Source organism: Cololabis saira, chromosome 16 (genome assembly GCF_033807715.1).
Source record: "Cololabis saira isolate AMF1-May2022 chromosome 16, fColSai1.1, whole genome shotgun sequence".
Lineage (NCBI taxonomy): Eukaryota > Metazoa > Chordata > Actinopteri > Beloniformes > Belonidae > Cololabis > Cololabis saira.
In genome coordinates, this window is record NC_084602.1 from 25,460,726 (window position 1) to 25,482,555 (window position 21,830).

The window sequence follows — 21,830 nt, forward strand, 5'->3', positions numbered from 1 at the left end:
CAAGTTCATCGCTGTCGACTACAGGAATGCAGGAGGGATGAACAACTATAGTCAGCCTCGAGCAAGGGGGGGAGGGGGACTCCATAGCTTTGGGGTTGGGTTAAGATGCAGGAGGATAAAGAGGAGATTTTGTGGATCCTCTTCTGCAGGCAGCTCCGATGTTACTCACCTTCCTTATGAGCCTCTAGGAAGCATTAAGGTAAGAAAGAGTGTCATTATTCAGAGAGAACCATTGTTCTCCTGCGCCTTTCTGACGTCTTGAGGACACGCATGATTGTCAAAAGGTTATGCAAAGGGATGAAGGGACACCATTTGACTTGTTTTGACATTTTAGACAGCAATGTCATTAGTGTGGTATTTAGAAATTAGTTGTGGAACAATGTGAGACTAAACGAAAACTATAAGCAGGAGACAAGTGATAAAGATCTGCTGAAAGTTCTTCCAAAATCATAGTCACCTGACATCTTAGAGATGTAGCTATACTATGTGTACCTTTCTCTCTTCTCTGCTCTATTTGCCTTCATTGGCTGCTGGGACAATAGCCCGCCTGTGATTTGATGCAGTTGTGTTGTGCAGACTGCAGCACTGGCTTGGAGGTTTCTTCTGCTGCTGGCTACTGCTATATGCTGGCTGAGGTACTGAGCTTAATGCGGCGAGGCACATCGAGCCGCAATCACCCCCAACCAATAAACCCAGGCCTCACACTCACTTCCAGCACTGGGCAGTGCGTCATCGATATGAAACAGAAGCTTCCAAAGGGGGAAACACATTGCAGCAAAAATCCAATACAAGCCAAAGGAGCAAAACTGTAGCACCCCTTGGCTCAATGAACCGAAAAAGACTGTTAAAAGAGAAGGAAAAAAAAAGAGTATGTGTATCTTTAGCCCAGCTGTCGGCCAAAGATGACACCCATCTTTCAATTTAGATGTGTGACATTTAGCAGGACGCTGGCTCCCGGAGTGTGAGCCCTGCAGCGGCTTGTGCTTGGCGGCTGTGTTTTGGCGTGAAGTAAACAAGGTGGTGGGTGCAAGGGAGAGATAGAAAGCCAAGAAAAAACACTAGCCCACCAGAGGCCATCGCAGCTGATTGACTGCATCACGTGGCCTTCTTGACCTGCACCCTGCCAAACGGGTCATCCCTGGTGGACACTGTGTTAAATGTAGCTGGCACTTACACCAGTTGTTGTGTAATATTTTTGCCGCTCCTCGACGTGTCTCACTGCCTCCCAGATAAAGAAAACTGCCAGAACGACCCTTTTGCTCTGGCAACTGCCTATTGATAAGCCCATCTATTCAAAAAGGTATTGATTTCGGAGCCTTGGCCAAGGCGTATTCAACCTCCACTTCCTCTTTAATGGTGCTTTTCTTTCCTCAGCATTTCATCGCAGGCGAAGAATGAAGAATAGGTGTAGAGATTATATTGAAAACAGATGAATGCGAGTGGAAAGAATGCAATAAAGTCACTGTAAAGAGGTCCAATCTAAACCATCTAAAGGCCCTGTGTGGTTTTGTACTTTTTACCGTAAAATCTCATTTAGCCATCCACTTTACATAGACATTTCATGTGATCATCCTAAGCTCCCTTTTCTATACTTTCCTGCCAGCTGACGCCTGACAACAGCAGTGGAACTAATGGTCTTGGCGTCCATCATTCTGCAGTGCATAGATATACATCCCCTGTGGCAAAAGACCTCCATAAATATTGAACCGCTACAAAAGAGTTGTGCTGAGACTCTTTTTTTTTGTTTTTGACTGTATCACTATCACTATGGCAGTTTTTGTCACAGAAATGTTTGTGTTAGCTGAGCTATTTGCATCATCTCATTGTATCTCATGCAGCCGCTCTGATTAGATGAAAACACTGTGACAAATGAGAGCTTATTCTATGTGGGGGGGATGTGCAAAATTAAATAATACTGCAATGAACGTCCATCTGAATCCCCCGAGGACAGCACATATGCTAATCTGATGCTAATCCAGCAGTGGAGGCACTCGAGCTCTTCAGCATTAAAAAGTGAGATGAGTGAAGAGTGATATTTGAGGAGAATCTTATTAGGATGTCTGTATAAAACCCTATTATACAACATCTACTATAAAATAATCCATATAATCATCAGAGACTGGACAACATTAGCTCTGGCACATGATAATTGATTATTCCTAATGATTCCTGATGTAAATGTTCAGTAGTGGCAATGTTGAGGGGAGAACCTAGGGGAGAGCAGTGAGGACAGAGCAGATGAGTAAACAGTGCATTCGAACTTATCTGCTGTCATGCGATGAGGGATGGGAGGGGAATGGCGCGAATGGTGAACGTACCCATCGATCCGGGCCTCGTGTCTATCATGCGGAGGATGGAGATTACACACAGAAAACAGAAGATAAAGATGGGAGAATCTGTTACGGAAGGGTGAACGAGAAGGAAGCATACTTGCAAGAAGACAACTGACAAAACGTCCGGAGCACAGAGTACGCTGAAGAATGAGAGGTAATCACCAATAAACAGAGCCAGATAATATTGATTACATGTGCAGAGTTCCTCCAGTTCTCTTTATTCTTTACTGAATATGCAGTTATTAAAAAGATAAAAGTAGAAAGACCTCACAAATGGACATCGGAATTGTTGGATTCTTGATTTGAAATGAAATTAATTAGCTTAAGTAGTGCCTTTTTTTTTCTTCCTCAGCCGTTGATGTTATCTAAAGGGCCACAAGTGCATGAGGCAGTTGAAGAAAAGCTGCAGTGATGGCAGGACACCCCTCATCCTGATCCGTATTCATAGTAACCTGGACTTCCATGCAGTCAGGTGGCCCAGGCCACTGTAATGGGCTTATTTAGCCTTTTAATCTCTCTGCAGCGGCTGAACAAGCTTGGGATCTTCAACTCAGCTGTCTGCATTCATCACAGCCGCCTCTTTAGAGTCTCAGAAACAAACATGGTTGAGCAATGACTTACACTGTGTTGAGGTATGGGCTTGGCGTTTGTGCGTTCGTCCATCACTCACCCCTTCGCTGTTCTGTCCACTCTTAGCCAGCATCTCCTGCAGAGCCCGCACCGACAGAGACTGCTCCAGCACGAACGTACATATGCACAGGTCTGGAGGCACATACTGCAAGGACAGTTGGGATCTGGTTAGAGATCAAAGTGGCTTAATGATCTCATTAAGAAGTTTCTTTAGGCTTCTTTGATTCTCAGCATCATGTTCAGTTTTACGCAGTCTTGTTTTCATTTCTACACGAGTCCTAAAGCTTATTTGTGGCGTAAATGAAAAGTGTGCATCGATGTTGTGAGATGCTGGATCGGCTCAGCCAGTGGGACGATCCGCTGTGAATGGTTGATGTGTTGTCAGGCAACTGGCGATGATCAGTGGCTGTTGGTCGTGCGAAATTACTCCACTGTTAAGCCTTTTCTTTTTTATTAACCTTCCTTTCACATTTTTGTTTTCAGATTTGTGTCAGAAATATTGGTCAATCACGCTTTGAGCAGGAATGGGTAGAGTAAAAGGTAACACCGAGAGGTTAAACATACTAGAGGAAGAGACAGGAAACACAGTCTGAAATAGAAACTGAAAATAAAGTCATCAACTAATCAACTCTCCATTCGTCGATATGCATGCGTGTAAGCGGTCTAGTGCTTATTGCAAGATAAGCAAAACATGTTCATAAGTCAGAGGAAGAAAACGGCTCCCTGACTAACAGGCATGTTATGAATAGCTGCCTGCTCATAAAAACACTGCTGACTGTGACGTTTTGCCCCGCTTCAACCGTGCTCATCTAACCTGAGTGGGTGATATTCATTAGACACTACTTTAAAAAGATGAGCATTCAGAGCCGTCAGGTCAGATCAGGTCATAAATAAACTGTTTATAACAGAGCATTATCAGAAAGCGGAAAGGTTGCCCACTCATCTTCCAAATCAGGACAGCACCATTCAGGACAGGAAGTTCACTGACAGAATGAGGAAGACGCGATGGGGGGCATTGGGGCTAAAAGATAAATGATACTAACCTGAGCACCTCAGCTGCCTCATCCCTGAGCATCTCAACTTTTAAAGTGGATCATTCACAAAGGTGAATCTAACCTCATTTGAAAACTTCCCATAGCCCAGTTTCATATTAAGTATGGCAGCCTTTTTGTTTTATTATTATTATTTATTTTATTTTATTATGAAGCGTAGCTGTCGTGTTGCTTGTGGTCCAGCCGGCTTTCATGTTTCAACCCTTGTTGGAACGCTTGATTCCTGCCACCTGTGTGTGCATGCGTGTGTGTGAGACTTGTCCTCCCGGTCTATTTACTGTTAAATGAACCGTTATAGGATGTTATAAGTCACACCCACCATTTGACTCACCTTGTCCCATGAAATTCTTTTACTCCATTTCCCCCCATAATTCCTCCATCCGTTAGCATGTAGCTTGATTAGCTATGCTTTAACACAATAATAAATCTAGAAGATTCTGAATTCAAAGGTCCTATCTGATGTTATTCCACAGTTTCAAAGGTCAACATTCACTTACACTATATCATACCCAGTTTTCAGGCCATCCAGCTGTCATTTTAAGAGAGGCTTGATTGATTAGGCAATGAATAAAATATTGATTAATATGCCTAGTGATCAAAATTGCATAATATGAGATTATGCTGTGATCTCAGTTAAATGTTATTGCAGTGTCACAACAAGCATGAGTTTATAATTTACAATTTACCTGTTTGGAAATCGAGCAGCAAATAGCTGTAATAAATAAAGAACATCTATTGGAACCTGTTGTCGTTAAAGTGGTTGAAAAGGAGCTGATGGGATAGGTTTGATTTTCATCGATCTTAACTGCTTAATCTGACTTGCGCTTGACTTATCACTATTACTATGATCTGACACTAAAAGGGTCAATTTTAAGTCACACAGATTGATAAGGAATGAGAGGGCTTTGCAAGAGCCTCTGTGAGCACTGTTTTCCTCAGCCAAGACTTTGCACTGAAAACTTAAGCAGTAATATGGTAACTGACGGTGCTGGCAGTGCTTTTCACCAAGCCATCACTGTCAGCTTTCATTTTTAGCCTGGATAACGTGTGTGTGTGTGTGTGTGTGTGTGTGTCTACGCTGAGTAAACAATGCTATAAAGATAGCATTGTTTATTCAATAGTCTCATAGAGCTGATCAAATCTGTTGCCTGATATTGCAGTTTAATAAGATCAAGTTAACCTTCATGCAGGTTAAAATGTCAGAACAAAGAAGCCACATGACTTCTTATGTCAAATTGACACACAGAGGTTTAACATTGGGTTAAAAGCTGAGCTAGAAACTTTCCAATACCATTTTCTTACTTTCCGATGCCAATAGTGATACCTGGGCTTTGTTTTGCCCCTAATACTGAGTATCGATCAGATACCAGTAGAGAAAAAAAAATAAAAAGCTGATTGCCTGCACTTCTTATTGCTTACATGAGATATGTTCAATCAAAGTCATACAGTTTGGGGAGAGGAGTTTCATATTTCAGACCCGACCAACCGTACCGTGAGTCTAAAAGTTGAAATTGAGCAGTAAAATCTGACAGTTTTGACGATCAAAGGCATGAATTCCAATTTTTTTTGTCCCATTATTGCTGATAGTTTCAGGCTTTATTTGGGGAATTCCTTTCATTTGCGAGACGCTCACTCCAGGGCCGACTGCTGCACTGCTCTTTCACCTGACGGCTGCTTAAATACTTAAAAAATGTTACTCATTTTACATTTAGCAACATGTGTGCGACCTCTGGAAATTGTTTATTTGCATAATGAGAATTCCAGTGCAAAATAAATTCATACTGCCCGGATTATGCTAATGTCGGGTGGCTAGCTCAGTCCAATAACTCACACTTTGACCTCAGCTAAGCTGGTAGCAGTGCATTTAGCTCAACATGGTCCAAGATATGACAAAACCTTTCTAAAAGGTTGTGTTTTGGGTTCATTGTGTCTCCTTTTTTATCTGTTGTCGAAAGTGGGTATTTTTTCGTGTTATCTAAAATTTTGTTGTTTATTTGAGTTTTGGATTGTTGAGGTGTTTTGTCTAATGTTGCCGTGTTTCATACCTCGGGGGCATTGTGCTTTTGGCCAGAATGAATAAAGAATAACATCGACCACTTCATCTATTTCTGAACACGAATAATGTAATTTCACAAAATGTCAATCTGCTGATGTCCCTTTGCCAAGCTGGCCTTTTCTTTCCAACCCTACCCGCCTCTCTCTGCATGACCAGCAACTGGCCGGTGCCCTGCTCAGTGATGTGTACCTTCAGAGACCAGAGAAGTGTATTGAAGGTATAATAAAGCTGAAAAGGATGAGGAGTATCCATCCCTGCCAGGATGCTTTCTCCCGTGGCAGATCCCTGAGACAGCTTTACAGCAGGCTGGGCATGCCCAGACAGTTGGTGTACGGCCAATCATGTGATGTGGGAAAGAGTGTCACTGGATGGTGGGTAACAATAGATCACATCTTTGTTTCACTCTTCACGCTGTGGTTCAAAATAGGTCCTGGAGGGGTGTTTTTTTTTTTACTCTGCTCTTCATTTCAGGATTAAATAAAGGGCTGATAAGGCTTTTGATAAGTAAAGAAATTAAATTAAAATACTCAGACACCGTACACACAATGAAGACACAGCATCACTGCTGTAATGGTGAGCGGGCGTCCCTCCAATAGTCATAATATTGAATGTCTGACAGGAGAGAGCTGCTGGTTGTATATCATAATCAAGCAGCTTTTCACAGGCTGATTGATGTTGCCATTTAAACTGTGCACCCTTTAAATCAACCTCAGGCCACCATTTGATTCTCTGCACCATTACTGGACTGGTTTACCAAGAAAAGGAAGCAACCTATTGAGTTGTCCACTTCTAAATGGCTCTGTTGGGGTCTTTTTCCTTTTTTTCCCCCACAAAATTGTTGTTCTTCTTAAATGTGAGGTGATACCTTATCATAAAAACAATAGGCAGTGAAGACAAAGTGCCTTATAGAGAGAATATCTATCACACCTGTCAGGTGTAATTACCGTCCATTATGAGGTGAAGGCATGGCGCTATTTGGGAAAGCTGAAGAAGAGAAAACACAAAATGCCAGCGGTACAAGGATCCTCGCTGGCATGTAAATCCTAATGATTATTATTTCCTCTTTGCTTTTCCTCAATATTCTCATCTTTTCTCTCTCTCTCTCTATCGCTATCTTTTGTTTACAGACACTGCAAATGCCAGTTCGAACAGGCTTAATCACAGAAAATCCTAACGGATCAGGATTAATAGATAATCAATGAGAGCCAAATATTGCCTGATGTCATCTGCAGATTTGTTCCTGGAAAGCGTTAACACACCAGGTGAGCTGCAGATCAGCGGCCAGTGAAAGGTAGGAGTGTCGATTTAAATCTTTCCTGCAGCCATCATCGTTGGGATAGTTCTGACTAATGGGAGCGCTGTAGGAGGATAAGCTCCATAATGCTGATGCCTTCCTTGGTAAGTGCTGATTTCAGAGTCAAACAACTACATTTCGCTCATTAAAGTCATGGACTTAGTTGCACAACTCACTAAATGTGCAGAGAGCTACAATAAAGCGGTAGGCAATTATAGCTAACAACACCGCTGCTTATGAAGTAGTCCATCAAACATATCCAGGGGTGTAATTTCAGAGTATTATCATCTAACAACAGGCCCACGGAGATGTGACGTTGTCGTCTAACCCTTTTTGAGAGAAGCTCATGGAGGTTTTGTTCTCGCTTTGATGAAACAACGAGCTGCCTCTCTAAAAACATCTGAAGCTCCTCCGATTGTTTTTCTGGACGAGAACAAAGTAGCCGGTCGTCTCTCGTCAGGATGGACGCATCCTGTCTGCAAACTCCTTCATGTGGCATCTGGCTGATTACATCAGTGTCTGACTGCGTGTGCGAGGACAATCTTGATTACACAGTGGAACTACACCCAAAACAAATTAAGTCAAATAAAGTGTATGAAGGTGACTTTTGATCAAGAAGCAGGGCAGAGGCGCTCCACATCAGTAGCACGCGTTCCACTAAATGTTTTTCAGATATGACAGAATCAATGTGAACCCGGGAGACGGGGCCTACCTTTGCCTCAGATGTGGGCTCCAGGTAACACAGACGATTGCCCAGCCCCTCGGCGGCCAGGCAGAACTTACGATTCTCCTTCTGGATGCACGCCACGCACTGGAGCACCACTTCATCATCCTGTCAGAGCAAAACTGACTTCAGTTTGTGTGTTTGCAGAAGTATAGACACATAGATTGTGTGTGTGTGTGTGTGTGTGTGTGTGTGTGTGTGTGTGTGTGTGTGTGTGTGTGTGTGTGTGTGTGTGTGTGTGTGTGTGTGTGTCCTGGGAGAACTCCAATTCAGCCCCACACATGCCCATTCAGGTCTACTGGGGAGGATCCTGTAAAGTGTTTCTTCACCGGTCGGTACCCCCCCCCCCCCCACTTCCACATCAACTCTGTTCGGTTGGAACAAACAACAGAGATGTCTTCTTAGAGTGATGTCTGTGTGAAAATTGTTATTATTCGTGTAATTGCACTACTTTTCGGCTGTTTCTCTGCATCTCTTTTCACTGCTTTTGAGGACCGTGTTTGTGGCATCTTGCCTGTAATTTTAGCATCACGCTGGGTTCAGACGATCTCGCCAAAGAGCTGCTGCTCAAAATTAGCCTGCTGTTTCACGCTGGCACATCTCAAGAAATGGGTTATTGTGCATCCCCCTCATGAAGAGATTAAGGAAAATATCCTTGAGTTAGACTAAATGTAAAATTAATGCTTTTCTGTATTATTCAAATTTCATACGAGGCAGTGTACACGAGGCACACGTAAAACATCCCAATGAACATGTTTGTCCTTCCAAACAACTTATCTTTTTCTTCCATCCTTTTTCTCTTTTATTTTGCAACCGTGAGGGAAGAGAGAAGGGGTGGCTGGTGGGTTTCCCCTCTAAATGTGAATAAAAAATAACGTCTACAACTGATCCCTTTGTGTCCACTCAATCTCCTTTAAGCTCTACAAATGAGGATGAGAAAAGGCTGCAGTATTTTGTTCTTTAAGAGGAAATAATGGGCTGGTTATAGGAATGCATCTTAATATATAGAAGAGGCATTGGAAGGGTTTCATGACCCTAATTAACAGTCTGCAATATGTTTATGGTTATTAATCATCTGCATCGTGAAGTGTTGTGTCAGTTTTGCAGCATTTGTCTGAATGTGAGCAACGAGTGCAGCCGTTGTTATAGACTCCCTGTATTCACATCCATGGAGGAGTCTCTCGACTGTAGGCGTTGACAACGATATACATGCTTCTCCAGAGTATTCCTGATGATGTCGTGGAGGGATTTTTCTTCATCAAGCAAAAGGATTCTGCGATTATTCATTTTAATTGCCATCTGTGGTCTTCCAGGCCTGTGGTGCAGCTGCTGAGCTCACCACCAGTTTCTTCCCTTGTGAAATATACCTCATGTCTGTTTGCTCGACCACGCAGAATGTTTGTACTGTCTCTCGTCTACAGTTACATTGTCTTTTTTTCTTTTCTTCCATTTCACTTGCGTTGAGATTTTCGTGAACTTCAGTCAAAATATCATCTTAATTCCAGACTTTTAACTTCTTTTCAAACAATCGTTCCAAAGCCTTTGCCGTACTTTGCTAAAAAATGGCTGTGATACCTAACCGGTATATTAAAACTGAAAGTTTACGCTTTAATCACAGCTTGGTGGTCAATAAACACAAGATCATAAAAACTCTATCAACTTCATCTACAACTTTTCAGCACAGTTTTCAGGTTAAAGACTTCCAATTAGATGAGTTAAACCTATGAAATCAGTTTTGCTTGTTGTCTGTTACGAGCATATCGTTGTCTTTGATAGAAACTGTAGTCTCGCAAAATACATCTTTTGGGATCCTGAAGTGCTGAAAAGAGACATGTGATGCCACTGCTGCGTAAATGAGTCGATTGTGTTTATGGCATTGGCCTTGTAAATGTTGAACTGGACAAAGTTCCTCTTTATGGCTGCAGAGCAGGAGGAAATTTGCTGATAGTGGCTGCAGCGGGACAACAAGGGGCGGGGGGCTTCTGCACAATTTGCCAGCTCTCCCATTTAATGCAAAGGGGATCGTGCTGAGCCCAGAGTGCAGCAGCAGTAGTTGTAACAGTGAAACACTCCATTACAATGCAGCAGTGACACAGAAATAAAGCAAGCATCTGCAAGGAAACCCAGTGTCTGTTATTTCTTTCTTTTTTTTTATGTTTGTACCTAAAATCCCTTTGACAAGCCATCGCAGCCACACGGGACCTTTTTATGTTTGTATTAATGCCCACTTGCTGGTCATACATGGCTCAAGGTGAGGCTGCAATTGGGAGCATCTTTAAATACATTAAAAGATTATCCCTCTTCATCTTTAGCTCTTTTGAGTTAATAACTAGTAAATCATTGAAAGCAGTTTCCATTGTTCAACTGACGTTCTAGTCTGTTGTGCTGTACATGCAGTAAGAAGCAGATACACTTGAGCCAATACCGACTGTTGGAATTGATGATGTCAATCAAGTGTGTTATGGGAAGGACTTTAGGCAGTTCTAACGGTCTCAGATCAATATGAAAATGTTATTCAGCTCAGATGCAGATTGAAATTAATAGGCCTTTATGGCAACCCAACACTTGGCTGGGTCAGGACAAACCATCAGTCTCCTCGTTGAGAGTGAAAGCAGAGAGCTGATTTGGGCCACATCAGGACGGTATTGATCCATGCTTTGCATCTCTGCCTGACCGAGTGCCAAGATTCTCACACAAACGTTCAGAATCATCTCTTTAATCACCGCAGGCAGTTTTCATGTCTCAGCCTCCATCTGGCCCACAACTGACCTTCTTCTCCTGTGTCACACCTGCCCCCAAGTATCTATCTCAGACCTTCTGTCACCACCACATCCGTCTCACTCAGCCTGTGTTATACCTGACTGATACACAGGGGAGGGGGGTGGTGGGGGCATCTGCTGTTATCAATCATTCAAGAGAAGCACTAAGGCAGGAGGGAGAAGAAGAAGATGATGTTCTCCTTAATTTGAGATGGGGCAGTGTGCTAAATGTGAGAACAAAACATCTGACTGAAGGAGAGTCTGCTGCCTTCTTCTAAAATCTTCTTTGAAATGAAGACAGAATATCTGTAGATTTGCTAGAAGTTTAGTGGTTTTGAATACATGCTGTGATGATGGGAATGCAAACATAGGTTCCTGTAAAATGGCCTACAGTAGCCGTTTCCTCCATGCTTGCATTTTTGTTGTAAAAACAAAACCTGCTTGAAATGTATAGCCTGCTCTGATTGGTCAGCTCTGGTGACCTGAGCAGGCATCACCTGTTCTTCTGCATGGGCTCAGATGAACGAAGACAAAATTAAATCCATTATTTCATTAGCTGTTTAACTAAAAAGGAATTACTTTTTTCCCCCATAAGATGTCACATTTTAAAATGAACATTCACAGAATATATAACATTACTCTTCACCGGGGTATTATAGTGCCAGCATTCCAAGTTCCGGTTCACAAACTGCAGTCCCTCGACTGACCATCAGGACCAGACTCCAAAAGCGAGTCACTCTCTATTCATCCCATCTTTAAATGTTCAACTTTGCAGCAGAAATAAACCTATTTACAGCCTGGTCAAACAATGTTTGTTTTTTTGTCTCCATAGGTAGATATGGAAACCTGATGCCAGTGGGCTTTCCTAACTGCAACGGGTCTGACCCTGCAAACACCGGGCCGGGCAACAGGGGGGTCCCAGAGTTGAGCTAGTCCTCGTTTCAGCTCCGACAGCACTCATTTCCGATGGCGTTTTGGTAGCAAGACTTGAATTGAGGAAGTATGGATGGATTTGATCTGAATTATTGCAAAGTCATATAAATAATCATCTGAGATTAGCATAAGCAAAGCCAGCCAAGCTAAAATAGCTAACTGTGACTGAAATAATGTGGGCGTCTTCCACTGTTTCCAGGCTACTCGTTCCACCCATTTTTAACTTGGTGCCAGACAGTTCAAGGAAAAACAGGCTCCAAACGCACTCTTCAGAAGCTCTTTGAGTGATCACATAGAAGGTATTCTCCAGTTCTTCTTATATATTATATGCAGCACTCGAGTTGAGGGGGGATGAGGGGGGATGGCATCCCCCCTGAAATAAAAACAGTCCAAATCATCCCCCCTGTAAAACTGCCATCTCCCCTTTCCATCCCTTATGTCATTTCATCAATGAATGTGGTTTTACTGCTATTTCAACATTTAGAAACATCACCAGAAAAATAACACCAGAAAAATAACACCAGAAAAATAACTTATGTGACAATTTTCACCTGTTTCAGGTAAATTTTCACTTGTAATAAGTAGGAAAATCTGCCAGTGGGACAAGATTTATCTTCTCATTACATGCAAAAAAATCTTGTTCCACTGGCAGATTTTTCTACTTATTTCAAGTGAAAATTTACTTGAAACAGGTGAAAATTGTTGTTTTTTTCCAGTGATGAGTCTTGTTTTAAGTGTAATGAGATTTTTTTTACTAAAATGAGACATTTTAACTAGAAATAAGACAAATATTCTTGTTAAGATTTTGAGTTTTTGCAGTGATCCATTTTACTAATCCTGTGAAGGACAGTCATATTGATAAGTAAAGAAAACTGTTTTTTATAGTTGTGTTTTGATGTATTTGATGTAAGCCCAGTGGATATTCAAATCTTACAGAAGGCTGCATTTAACTGCTGCTATGTCATTCTTGCAGTGTTTCTGCAGGTGTTTTGGTCAGTGCTATTATTTGTAATATATTATATTATTTGTAATCAGCACAAATTATTTGTCCCCATATGATAAAATCCACCACCCCCCCTGATTTTTTTTTACAACTCGAGTACTGATTATATGGTATCGTAAAGACATATAAAATAAAATAATTTTGATACCATGATATGAAACATGCAAAATGTTTACTGTATTCTCTGTGATAATTAGCATGCGAGCATTTTCAATGTTTTAGTTGCCAATCCACTGCAGGGCCACACAGGAAGAAACAAACATGCACACCTACACTGATGGACAGTTTTGAAAAATGCATGCTTGCTGGAGGAAATTGGATTACCCTGAGAGAACCCACACAGGCCCAGAAAATCCCACAAAGTCCACATCCTTACACCAGCCAAGATTTGAACCAGAAATATTGTTACTGCAAGGCGGCAGCGATAACCACCACATCACCATGCTGCCCTCATTAGCATCCACCCCCTGCAAACCAAGTGGTTGTTGAGATATTTCATTCTGCACTAAAATATCTACTGACAAACGGCATCCTGAATATGATATCCTGAAGTACATTTAAGATAACTGAACAACGGGAGTTAAATGATTCCCTGATGCCATTAAAGAAAATACAATTTATTCAAATATCTTCAAGACAAGTGGGAGGTGAGCTGATTCCTCCAAGGGCACCTTGGGATTCAGTTGACTCAATCCTACTGCTCCCTCCCGTACACTGCATGGCTTTGTCATCTCCACTGTGTGCATGTTGTTTGGTGTGTGCGCGCGCGTGTGTGTGTGTGTATGCACGCACGACAACAATGGCATGAAATTCCTCCTTTTTCTGTGTCAGTAGAGCTTTAACAAGTCAGTGAGCATACTCTGATTGCAACTCTTCTTATTTTCCCATTTCAACCAATCACAGTGCCCTTGTGCATATGGGAATAATGACATTGGTGGAGAAAAGTGCATAGAAACAGGGTGGCAAAACCAGTGTGACCTTGACAAGGTTACAGTGAGTCAATAAGGATTCTGAACATTATGTATAGTCAGAGTAACATGAAAGACATTGATTATATATGCTTCACTAACTATGCATCTTTTCATTGATGATTAAAGCAATGTGAAATTTTGTGAAATAATCCTGACAATGTGCAGTTGGTTGAATGGCTTATCTTTTCCCTGTTTTCCAATCACCTCATTCCTCTCCAACCTTTCTGTACCCTGCTGCAAATATCTTTTTTTCTCTTTTCTTTTTCTTCTCTTAAGTACTATAACGAGTGGAGGCAATCTAAATCAAAATGCTCTCAGCAGAAGTCAAAGTAGATAAGCCTTTGGCTCAAAGAAGTGATTACAGTATTTCGGCAGGTATAATGCAGTCTAGTGCATGCCATCAGTGCATGAAAAGGAGCTCTTACAAGTTTATCATATGTGGCAGAGGCACGAGGCTGCACTGCTCTGGCAGTAAATTTGCTTGTACATCCTGGAGGTACAACTAACAGCTACTGTTCAGCTGGAGTCACAAAATATCTGGCAAAGTCACGAACAAGTCGGAGCAAGAAGGGAAAAAGGGCTCAGAGGGCTGTTTGTGAGCACAAGGTGCAATGACATGTATTGCTTCAGTATTTCATGTTATGCCTCAGTGACTCCTGTAAGGCTTGTATTTCTAGCGCTTCTACGATGTTACACCCTTGCTGTCACCTTCTCTCTACTTATTTACCTCTTTTTTGTAAAGCTGAAATGGCTTGCAGAAAGAAAGTTCCGTGTAAAAGTTCTGGTGCAACAGGGTATGTAAATACCTACGGGGAGATCATAAAGAAAAGTATTTTACACATACTTTGAAGAGGAATTCACCATTATTTAATATATGCCATGAAAAGTAAAGTAATGTGGTGATAAAATCCTGCTCTCTGCCTCAGTCTGCCTCGCTCTTTGAGGTAAGAGTCGATCTGTCCTCTTTAACTTGATCCTGTGCCAAGACACCTGGTGAATCAACAGCAAGCTGGCCCAAGGGGTGGGACCAAGGCGTCCCCTGGGCGGCGGCTGGAGCGCAGACACACATACGCAATAGGAAAGGGAAACTGCTAATGGAAAACCATCCCAACTAAATAAAACAACAACAGGGCACACCATAATTCTTTCCTCCACTTGCCTTTTTCCCCATGTGGTATTATTTCACAAGGTATTGGGTAATAAATCTCCATCATCACCTGGACAAGCACCCACTGAATGTTGTTTAGAGACCGGCTCACACGCTGAAACCTGGTGGTGGACAGATTGATCCTATTGCCTGGACACTGCAGAACAAAATGCAGTTGGGCAGCACCTGTGATCCCTGCAAAGCACACTCTCCTGCCATGACTTTGTCCTTTCACACACACACAGAAACACACACACAGGTCCAGAGAATGTTGTAACAAAGAAGACCTAGTGTTTCTCTGGCACATTATAAATGTTTTAATTCAGAGTGATTTTTCAGATCACTGTCATGTAATCAGGAGTCTTTAAAGTCACTTTATCGCTCACATTAAGTGATTGATCAACAAGTAAGGGTCACACTACAGGATTTGACAGTGACTCAAGTGGTCTCTCAAACCTCATTTTGGAAATAAGACAGACAAGGCTATAGGGGGTCAGCACATAAAAAAACACAACTGATCTTTTGAAAATAAACTGAGGAAGGAATCAAGTGGTGCAAGCTGTTTGGGCTGTTTTCTAAGAACACTATTGAAAAAAGAAGAGACAAAGAGCTGTGGATGAAGGAATGGATCGATTAGGGCCGATACACATAAACATTAGGGTAGCACAGATTGTCTACACAGAGACTTGAAAGTGTGTGAAAAGTCTTTTGTTTATTTAAAAAGGGCCTGCTAATGCCCCTCTGGGATTCCCTTCCAATACTTACTGTGATCCCACTCGAAGCCTTGCTGGCTGTATCCTGAATATGGGATCCTCAAGATGGCTCCGTATATTAGGCTTGTTGAATTGATAATGGCTTGCTGGTGAAAGTCTTTCACAAATCTTTGATTTGTTCACACATGATGATCGAGTGGCAAATCCCGTCAGTTAACTGCCTGCCAATCTGTGACTGTTCAACCGGGTCTAATATCATCTATTCTAAAAGAGCAATAACTGGACATAAAGAGACTTTTTCAGTTTCTATCTCAGAGGTTTCCCTATAGGCATGGACGTTAAGTCGCTTTAAAACACCATCAACTTTGTCTGGTTTTCGCAATAGCAGGGATAGGAGACAGTGAAAACTAGATGACGCTTGTTACAACCAAAAACGTAATAATGGCCAATAACGTAATAATTTTGGCCATTTCAAATGTAATAAGGCCAATAGTGTAATAATGTGCCAATAATGTAACTTTTGAGCCAATAACGTAATAACTTTTTGACGATAATGTAATAAGGCATTACATTATTGGCTGGTTATTACGTTATTGGCCTGGTATTAAAAAATTATTACAAAATTATTACATTATCGGCAAAACGTTATTACATTATTGACTCAAAAGTTTTATTACATTATTGGCACATTATTACACTATTGGCTTTATTACATTTGAAATGGCCAAAATTATTACATTATTGGCAGTTATTACGTTATTGGCCGTTATTACGTTTTTGGTTGTAACAACGCTTCATAGAAATAAGTAAATACAGCTTCAAATTACATTTAAACTGATATTTTAACATGAACAAACATTTTCACACAATCACAATCTAAAGTATTACATAAATAGTACTTAAAATGGTAAAACTGTACCTCATATGGCATAATATAAGCACATTTGAACAAAGAAAAAGAAATAAATCTATTCACCACTGCGTTTTCTGTTGCTAGTGACTCACTGCATGACAAAAATTGAAAAACAAGGTGCTATATTTTCCCATGATGGTGCTCCACAATCAGAGAAAGCCCTTAGAGGCAAGAAATGTTTGTTCCACAACAGTCTGATAGAGATTACGGCTCTCTGCTGCTTTGCTGTAGGAGTGATTCACAGGCTTATAGCATAATGCTTTCGCACACTGTGGTGTGACAGAGCTGAAGATGGAAAGAGAACAAGAACAAACAAAGTTTGGACCAGAGGAGCGAATCTTTGTTCTCATGACTTAGTGTTACTGTGTAAATGGGAGTGCTAATGCTCATATCGGAGCAAACTGCTGAACATGCTCCCCCCCGATGCACAGACAGAACGTGAGGAAAAGAGAGCCAGAAAAGCAAACAGAGCCATGGAGAGCACAAAGACCTCACACACAGACAGACACCTCATTAAAATCCCCAAGTCAGGGTGACACAACAAATTAATCTGGACGTCTGCTGAAATTTTAGCCTTCTTTAAGGGCTTTGCTGAGCATGACAGCCTTGTTACTGAGCAGTGTCAGAGGCCAGAAGCCGGCAGAAAATACATGCAGCTGCAGCAGAGACTGCACTCTGTGAATGCACGATGTTTAAAGAATTATTGAACACGTTTTCTAAAGTCTGTGCTCTACATCTGACACTACGATGCAGAACATAAGGTCACGTGTGTCAAGTTTATCCATAGTTACAACATTTTAATGAGTGTTACAAACCAGATCAATCGCTCAGTTCAGCTGAAATGTAGAGGATGATAAAAAACCGTCAAGCCCTTGGAAGATAATCTAATCTGAGGGTTATGAGTTGTCCCACCCATATATGATGCTCCGAGGTTTTGTTTTTGTGCATGTGTGATTCTAAAAGTCATCTGGCGCATATTTTGCATCAGACTTGGACTATCTAATCACTGTGGGCAATCTAATTACCCAATCACCATCCACTCACAGTATACAGCTGTGAACAGCATCAGCCATATGGGCCGAGGCCATCCATCTTCAGGATGGGACAGGTAACGATGATCACAGCGACGTAAATAGCTTGGAGCGAAACACAGCTACATTTTACATGACGGCAAATGTAGCTGCAATTGCAGTGTAAAACTTTGTCACAGTATAGAGTAGATCAGGGGTATTCAACTAGATTCGGCCGGGGGCCACATCTGCAAAAGGACTGTATGGAGAGAGCCGCACAATTTGAAAATGTGGGGGTTTTCAAAATGTATTTTGCACTCAAAGACGAAGACTTGTGTAAATATAATACATTTGTATTATACATTTGAATATATCTAGTTTACATATGAATTATGTATTAATTGTCTACAGATTTAGTCATTGTGAATGTTAAATATAATATTCAAATAAAGAAATATTATTTTAAATGCAAGTTCATTTTGAAACCATGCATTGTGCAAACTTAATGAAGTTGATATTGACCTACTTTTAATAAAACACGGCATAATGACAAAACACCACTTTCCACCAAAATTTCCTTATTTGAATATTATATTAAGCATTGGGCACAAGCATTTCAGTCCATAGTAGCCAGTTTGATGTTATAAATAAGCAACTAAAATATTAACCATAAGCTCCTTTATTAATGACACATCTGTGCATTATATCAGCAAAACAAAACAATCACATGAAATTATAGGAGGCTTAGAAGTTCCATCTGAAATGCAAAGTCCTCACTTATTCAAATGAAAAAAATGTCAGGCCAATCCTAGAAGCCTAATGATGTCAACAAGTCCTCTGTACAACGAAGGTTAATAATAATGTGACAAACATTAACACTGTGCAACACTGGCAAAAAATCTGAAATAAAAAAAAAATGTATTTATTTTTTTTTTCAACAAACAACCCCTTTTTTTAAATATGACCAGGGGCCACATAAAAGCTCCTGGCGGGCCGCATGTGGCCCGCGGGCCGCCAATTGAATAGCCCTGCAGTAGATACTAACAAACAAGTCAAAGTCAATTAATGGAGGGAGCTGCTGTACACCAGGTCACCTGAGGAGGAATTTTATACAGCTTATAAGTGTACCCTGCTGGCAGATTGAATCCCTCCCCGGTCTGGAGGTAGTAAGCCAAGCTGCATTTCTCAATACTAAAGGGGTGAAGCAGGGAAGCTGTAAAGTGTTTCATTGCACCTTCCAGCACCACTATGCCTTGGAGCTGAGGCAATACAGTGACAGTGGAAAAAGATTGCTGTGCTGTTGCTCTTTTCCCCTGACTACGGAAAGACACAGGGGATGCTCAGAGGCAATATGTGATAACACTATAGCTAGTGTAGGCCCTTGCACCAAAGAACCTTAAGAGCTAATTATTTCCCTCTTTTTGGACAGGAAGCAGCAGTTGAGGAGAGACATCAACAGAGGGAACTGAGACTCTTTGTGGCATAGAGGAATGAAAATAGGCTGCTTCTACCTCCTGATGAGAAGTGTAATGTACGTTTTTAGGGAAAAGCTACTTCAAAAGGTCCAAAGGGAGAGCAGGACTAGCAGATGCAGTATGTGTTCCCGTATTCAGGAAGTTAAATATGATTTCTGACTCACTTCCTTGACTGTGTGACGCCAGAGGAAGTCCCAGGTGGAACAGTAATGGAAATTACACTTTTTCTTTCAGGTCAAGGAAGCGGGAGTACCGGATATGTGACCCAGAACATAAGTGCAAGCAGTGACTGCGGTTAATTCAGTAATTCCACAGCCTGCACTTAATCCGTAGAGAAAAAGGATGTGCTCGATAAAAATACAACAAATCAAGCTATAAACCTGTCCACCTATCATTACTTTGACATTTTGGGAGATATTAATTCACTTATTATATATATTGATTAACCAAAAAACATTATGACTGTATTAAGGCTGAGTCGGTCGTCCTTGAGGTCCGATGTTAGCAGTAGATCATTTAGGTTGTGGCATGGGGACTGTTATGGCTTCAAGTCACCTCCAAATGTTCTGCGATTCAAAACCGAAAACCTGAGAACCAAAACCCAGAATCCATAACGGAGAAATCAAAATCTGTAACAAAGGGCACAATTATGTTTGTCGGTAACATTTTTCCTTTCTCGCCATTGGTTCTTAAATCATCTTTCCCTTTTTCGAACCATCTTTCTCGGTTGTACTCTTTCTTTTTGCGGTTGCGGTTCTGAAACAGATGTCAATCTGCAGTGCAGCAGCAGGAGACAAGGAGCTCATCTTGTTTTCTGGTTACGCATGGTACCACATTGATAATATTTGATAGAGAGAGGACTAACATTACCAACTCATCTCCACATGCTGGTTCTCCATGACCAAAACAAAGTAGTTTTGGTCACTCTGATGTTCATGCAACATGTTAGGTGATTCAGTAGCCACTGAGCTAATAGATCTCAGTCCCTCAGCTCATTCTCTAATATGTGTCCAGGGTAAAGTCAGGGCATGGCTGAAATATAGAGAAAAATACCACAAATTTAAAGATAAAATACCAAAACAGTGGGAATGTTTGGTTTGTGGCTAACTGAGGTGACCCTGAGAGATACAAAATGAAAAAGCAAATAGTCATACAGTGTTCATACTTTGAAGGAAGCGATCAATAACAGCCTGAGGGACAGTTGATGTGTCAGATCCTGACCTATTGTGTCATAATTACCTATTGTGCCGGGTTGATGAAAATTGAGCAATTCTGCAGTGGTGATACATCTTCAAAAAATTGATTTAAAAAAACAAATCTTTATCTGCTTCCTCACCTGTATGGCAAAATATCAAGATATCTATAGAAGGAGTCTGGTGGGGGGACGCCCTGCTCGCCTCTCATTGCAATATATATATTAGAATTGGTAATATATACCAATTCTATGTTATGAGATCTCATGGGATGTTAAACTATTACTATTATTATATTGTTATAATATAGTATGGTGATATAATTTTGTTATATGTTATAATATTATACAAATTATTATGTTATATTAGGATATTATTATATTATTATATGCTATTATAGTATATTACTTTATATTATATCGTGCTATACTATATCACTCTATATGATACTTATTTATTTGTTTATTTATTAATTTATTTTCAAATTAATATTCTTAATTTACTTATCTACTTTCATTATATTATTTACACACACACGCACACACACACACACACCTAGATACATATAATTGTAACTCGATGTCGTCTTTTGTTGTTGTTTGTACTGTATGTTAATAAAATAAAAATTACATTTTTTTTAAATATATATATCTCTATATCTATAGATGTTTCCTCAGCAGTAGCTACCAAAATTTACGTGAATAGCAATAAAACCCTATTCAGTTGAAAACAAAAAGAATGTATTGATGTTATTAAAGCTTTAGCACACATGTGTGCAGCTGTCCCTGCTGCAAATGCAACACTCGTGAATCTACCGTCCAGCATGCTGGTGTGTGCATTTTTTCCCAACATGCTTTGTTGACTCTGCAGTAACAAAGCCCAGTAAAGACGGTGAAATTGTCTCCTGTATGTGCTGCCGTGGTGCAGTCTTGAATATTTTATAAGTGACGCCACCCCCCTGTCAGATGGAAATCTTTGACAACTCTTGAATTTCTTGGTAAGTAGCTGATGTTGAGCCTTGATGCAGCTGCTGTTAATATCTTGCTGCAACACCACAGTGGAGTCAATTACAATCACCACAAACAATCACTAAGGAACATCAGGGACAGTAGAAGAGCTTTTTTCAACAGCATAACGATCCAGCATTAAAATCTTTGCGAGCTGAACATTTCATCAAAGAAGTAACCTTACTTTCTCTTAAGAGAGCCTCAACTGCAGCAGATTGAATTAATAGATGCTTTTCTAAGTAGCTTATTAGAGGCTCCCTGGGGAGACTGAATTTTGGACATAATGGTGACAGACACCAGAGTTGTTTTATGTAAGAGAATGATTCACATGCAGGGCCACTAATAGTTTTCCTAATGACTTTTGTTTCTGTGGTTACAAGGATCCCAGCTGCAGATCCTGAAAGTACTGTCTGCCATTTAAATGAGGGGGTTTTAAAAAGTGATTGTGCTTCCCACTTGTGATGTGTCGTGGTTTTGGGTTTCTGTTTTATTTTGAAATCCCAGATTTTCAAGAGTCTCAGTCTGGTTTGCCTCCTATATTTGATTATTTTCCTTAACTTTTAAGTATTGCTGAGTCCACTAATCTAATTAGTTGTAGCGATCCTACTTAATTTATT

At 40.8% G+C, this 21,830-nt stretch overlaps 1 protein-coding gene across 9 annotated transcripts in view; it reads right to left on the minus strand.

The window, feature by feature from the left end:
• The window catches only part of LOC133462280 (ryanodine receptor 3-like), a 139,807-nt gene that overhangs the window by 105,946 nt on the left and 12,031 nt on the right, over nucleotides 1-21,830 (minus strand). For 4 of the 9 annotated variants that reach the window (XM_061743444.1, XM_061743438.1, XM_061743439.1 and 1 more), the window contains exons 2-5: nucleotides 8,078-8,197; nucleotides 3,004-3,108; nucleotides 2,319-2,339; nucleotides 170-184 (exon numbers count right to left, since the gene is read on the minus strand). In XM_061743444.1, the coding sequence (XP_061599428.1) occupies nucleotides 170-184; nucleotides 2,319-2,339; nucleotides 3,004-3,108; nucleotides 8,078-8,197 (261 nt within the window). Of the gene's footprint in view, nucleotides 1-169; nucleotides 185-2,318; nucleotides 2,340-2,954; nucleotides 3,109-8,077; nucleotides 8,198-21,830 lie in introns of those variants that run through there. The other 5 variants (XM_061743443.1, XM_061743445.1, XM_061743441.1 and 2 more) reach the window with 3 other exon arrangements.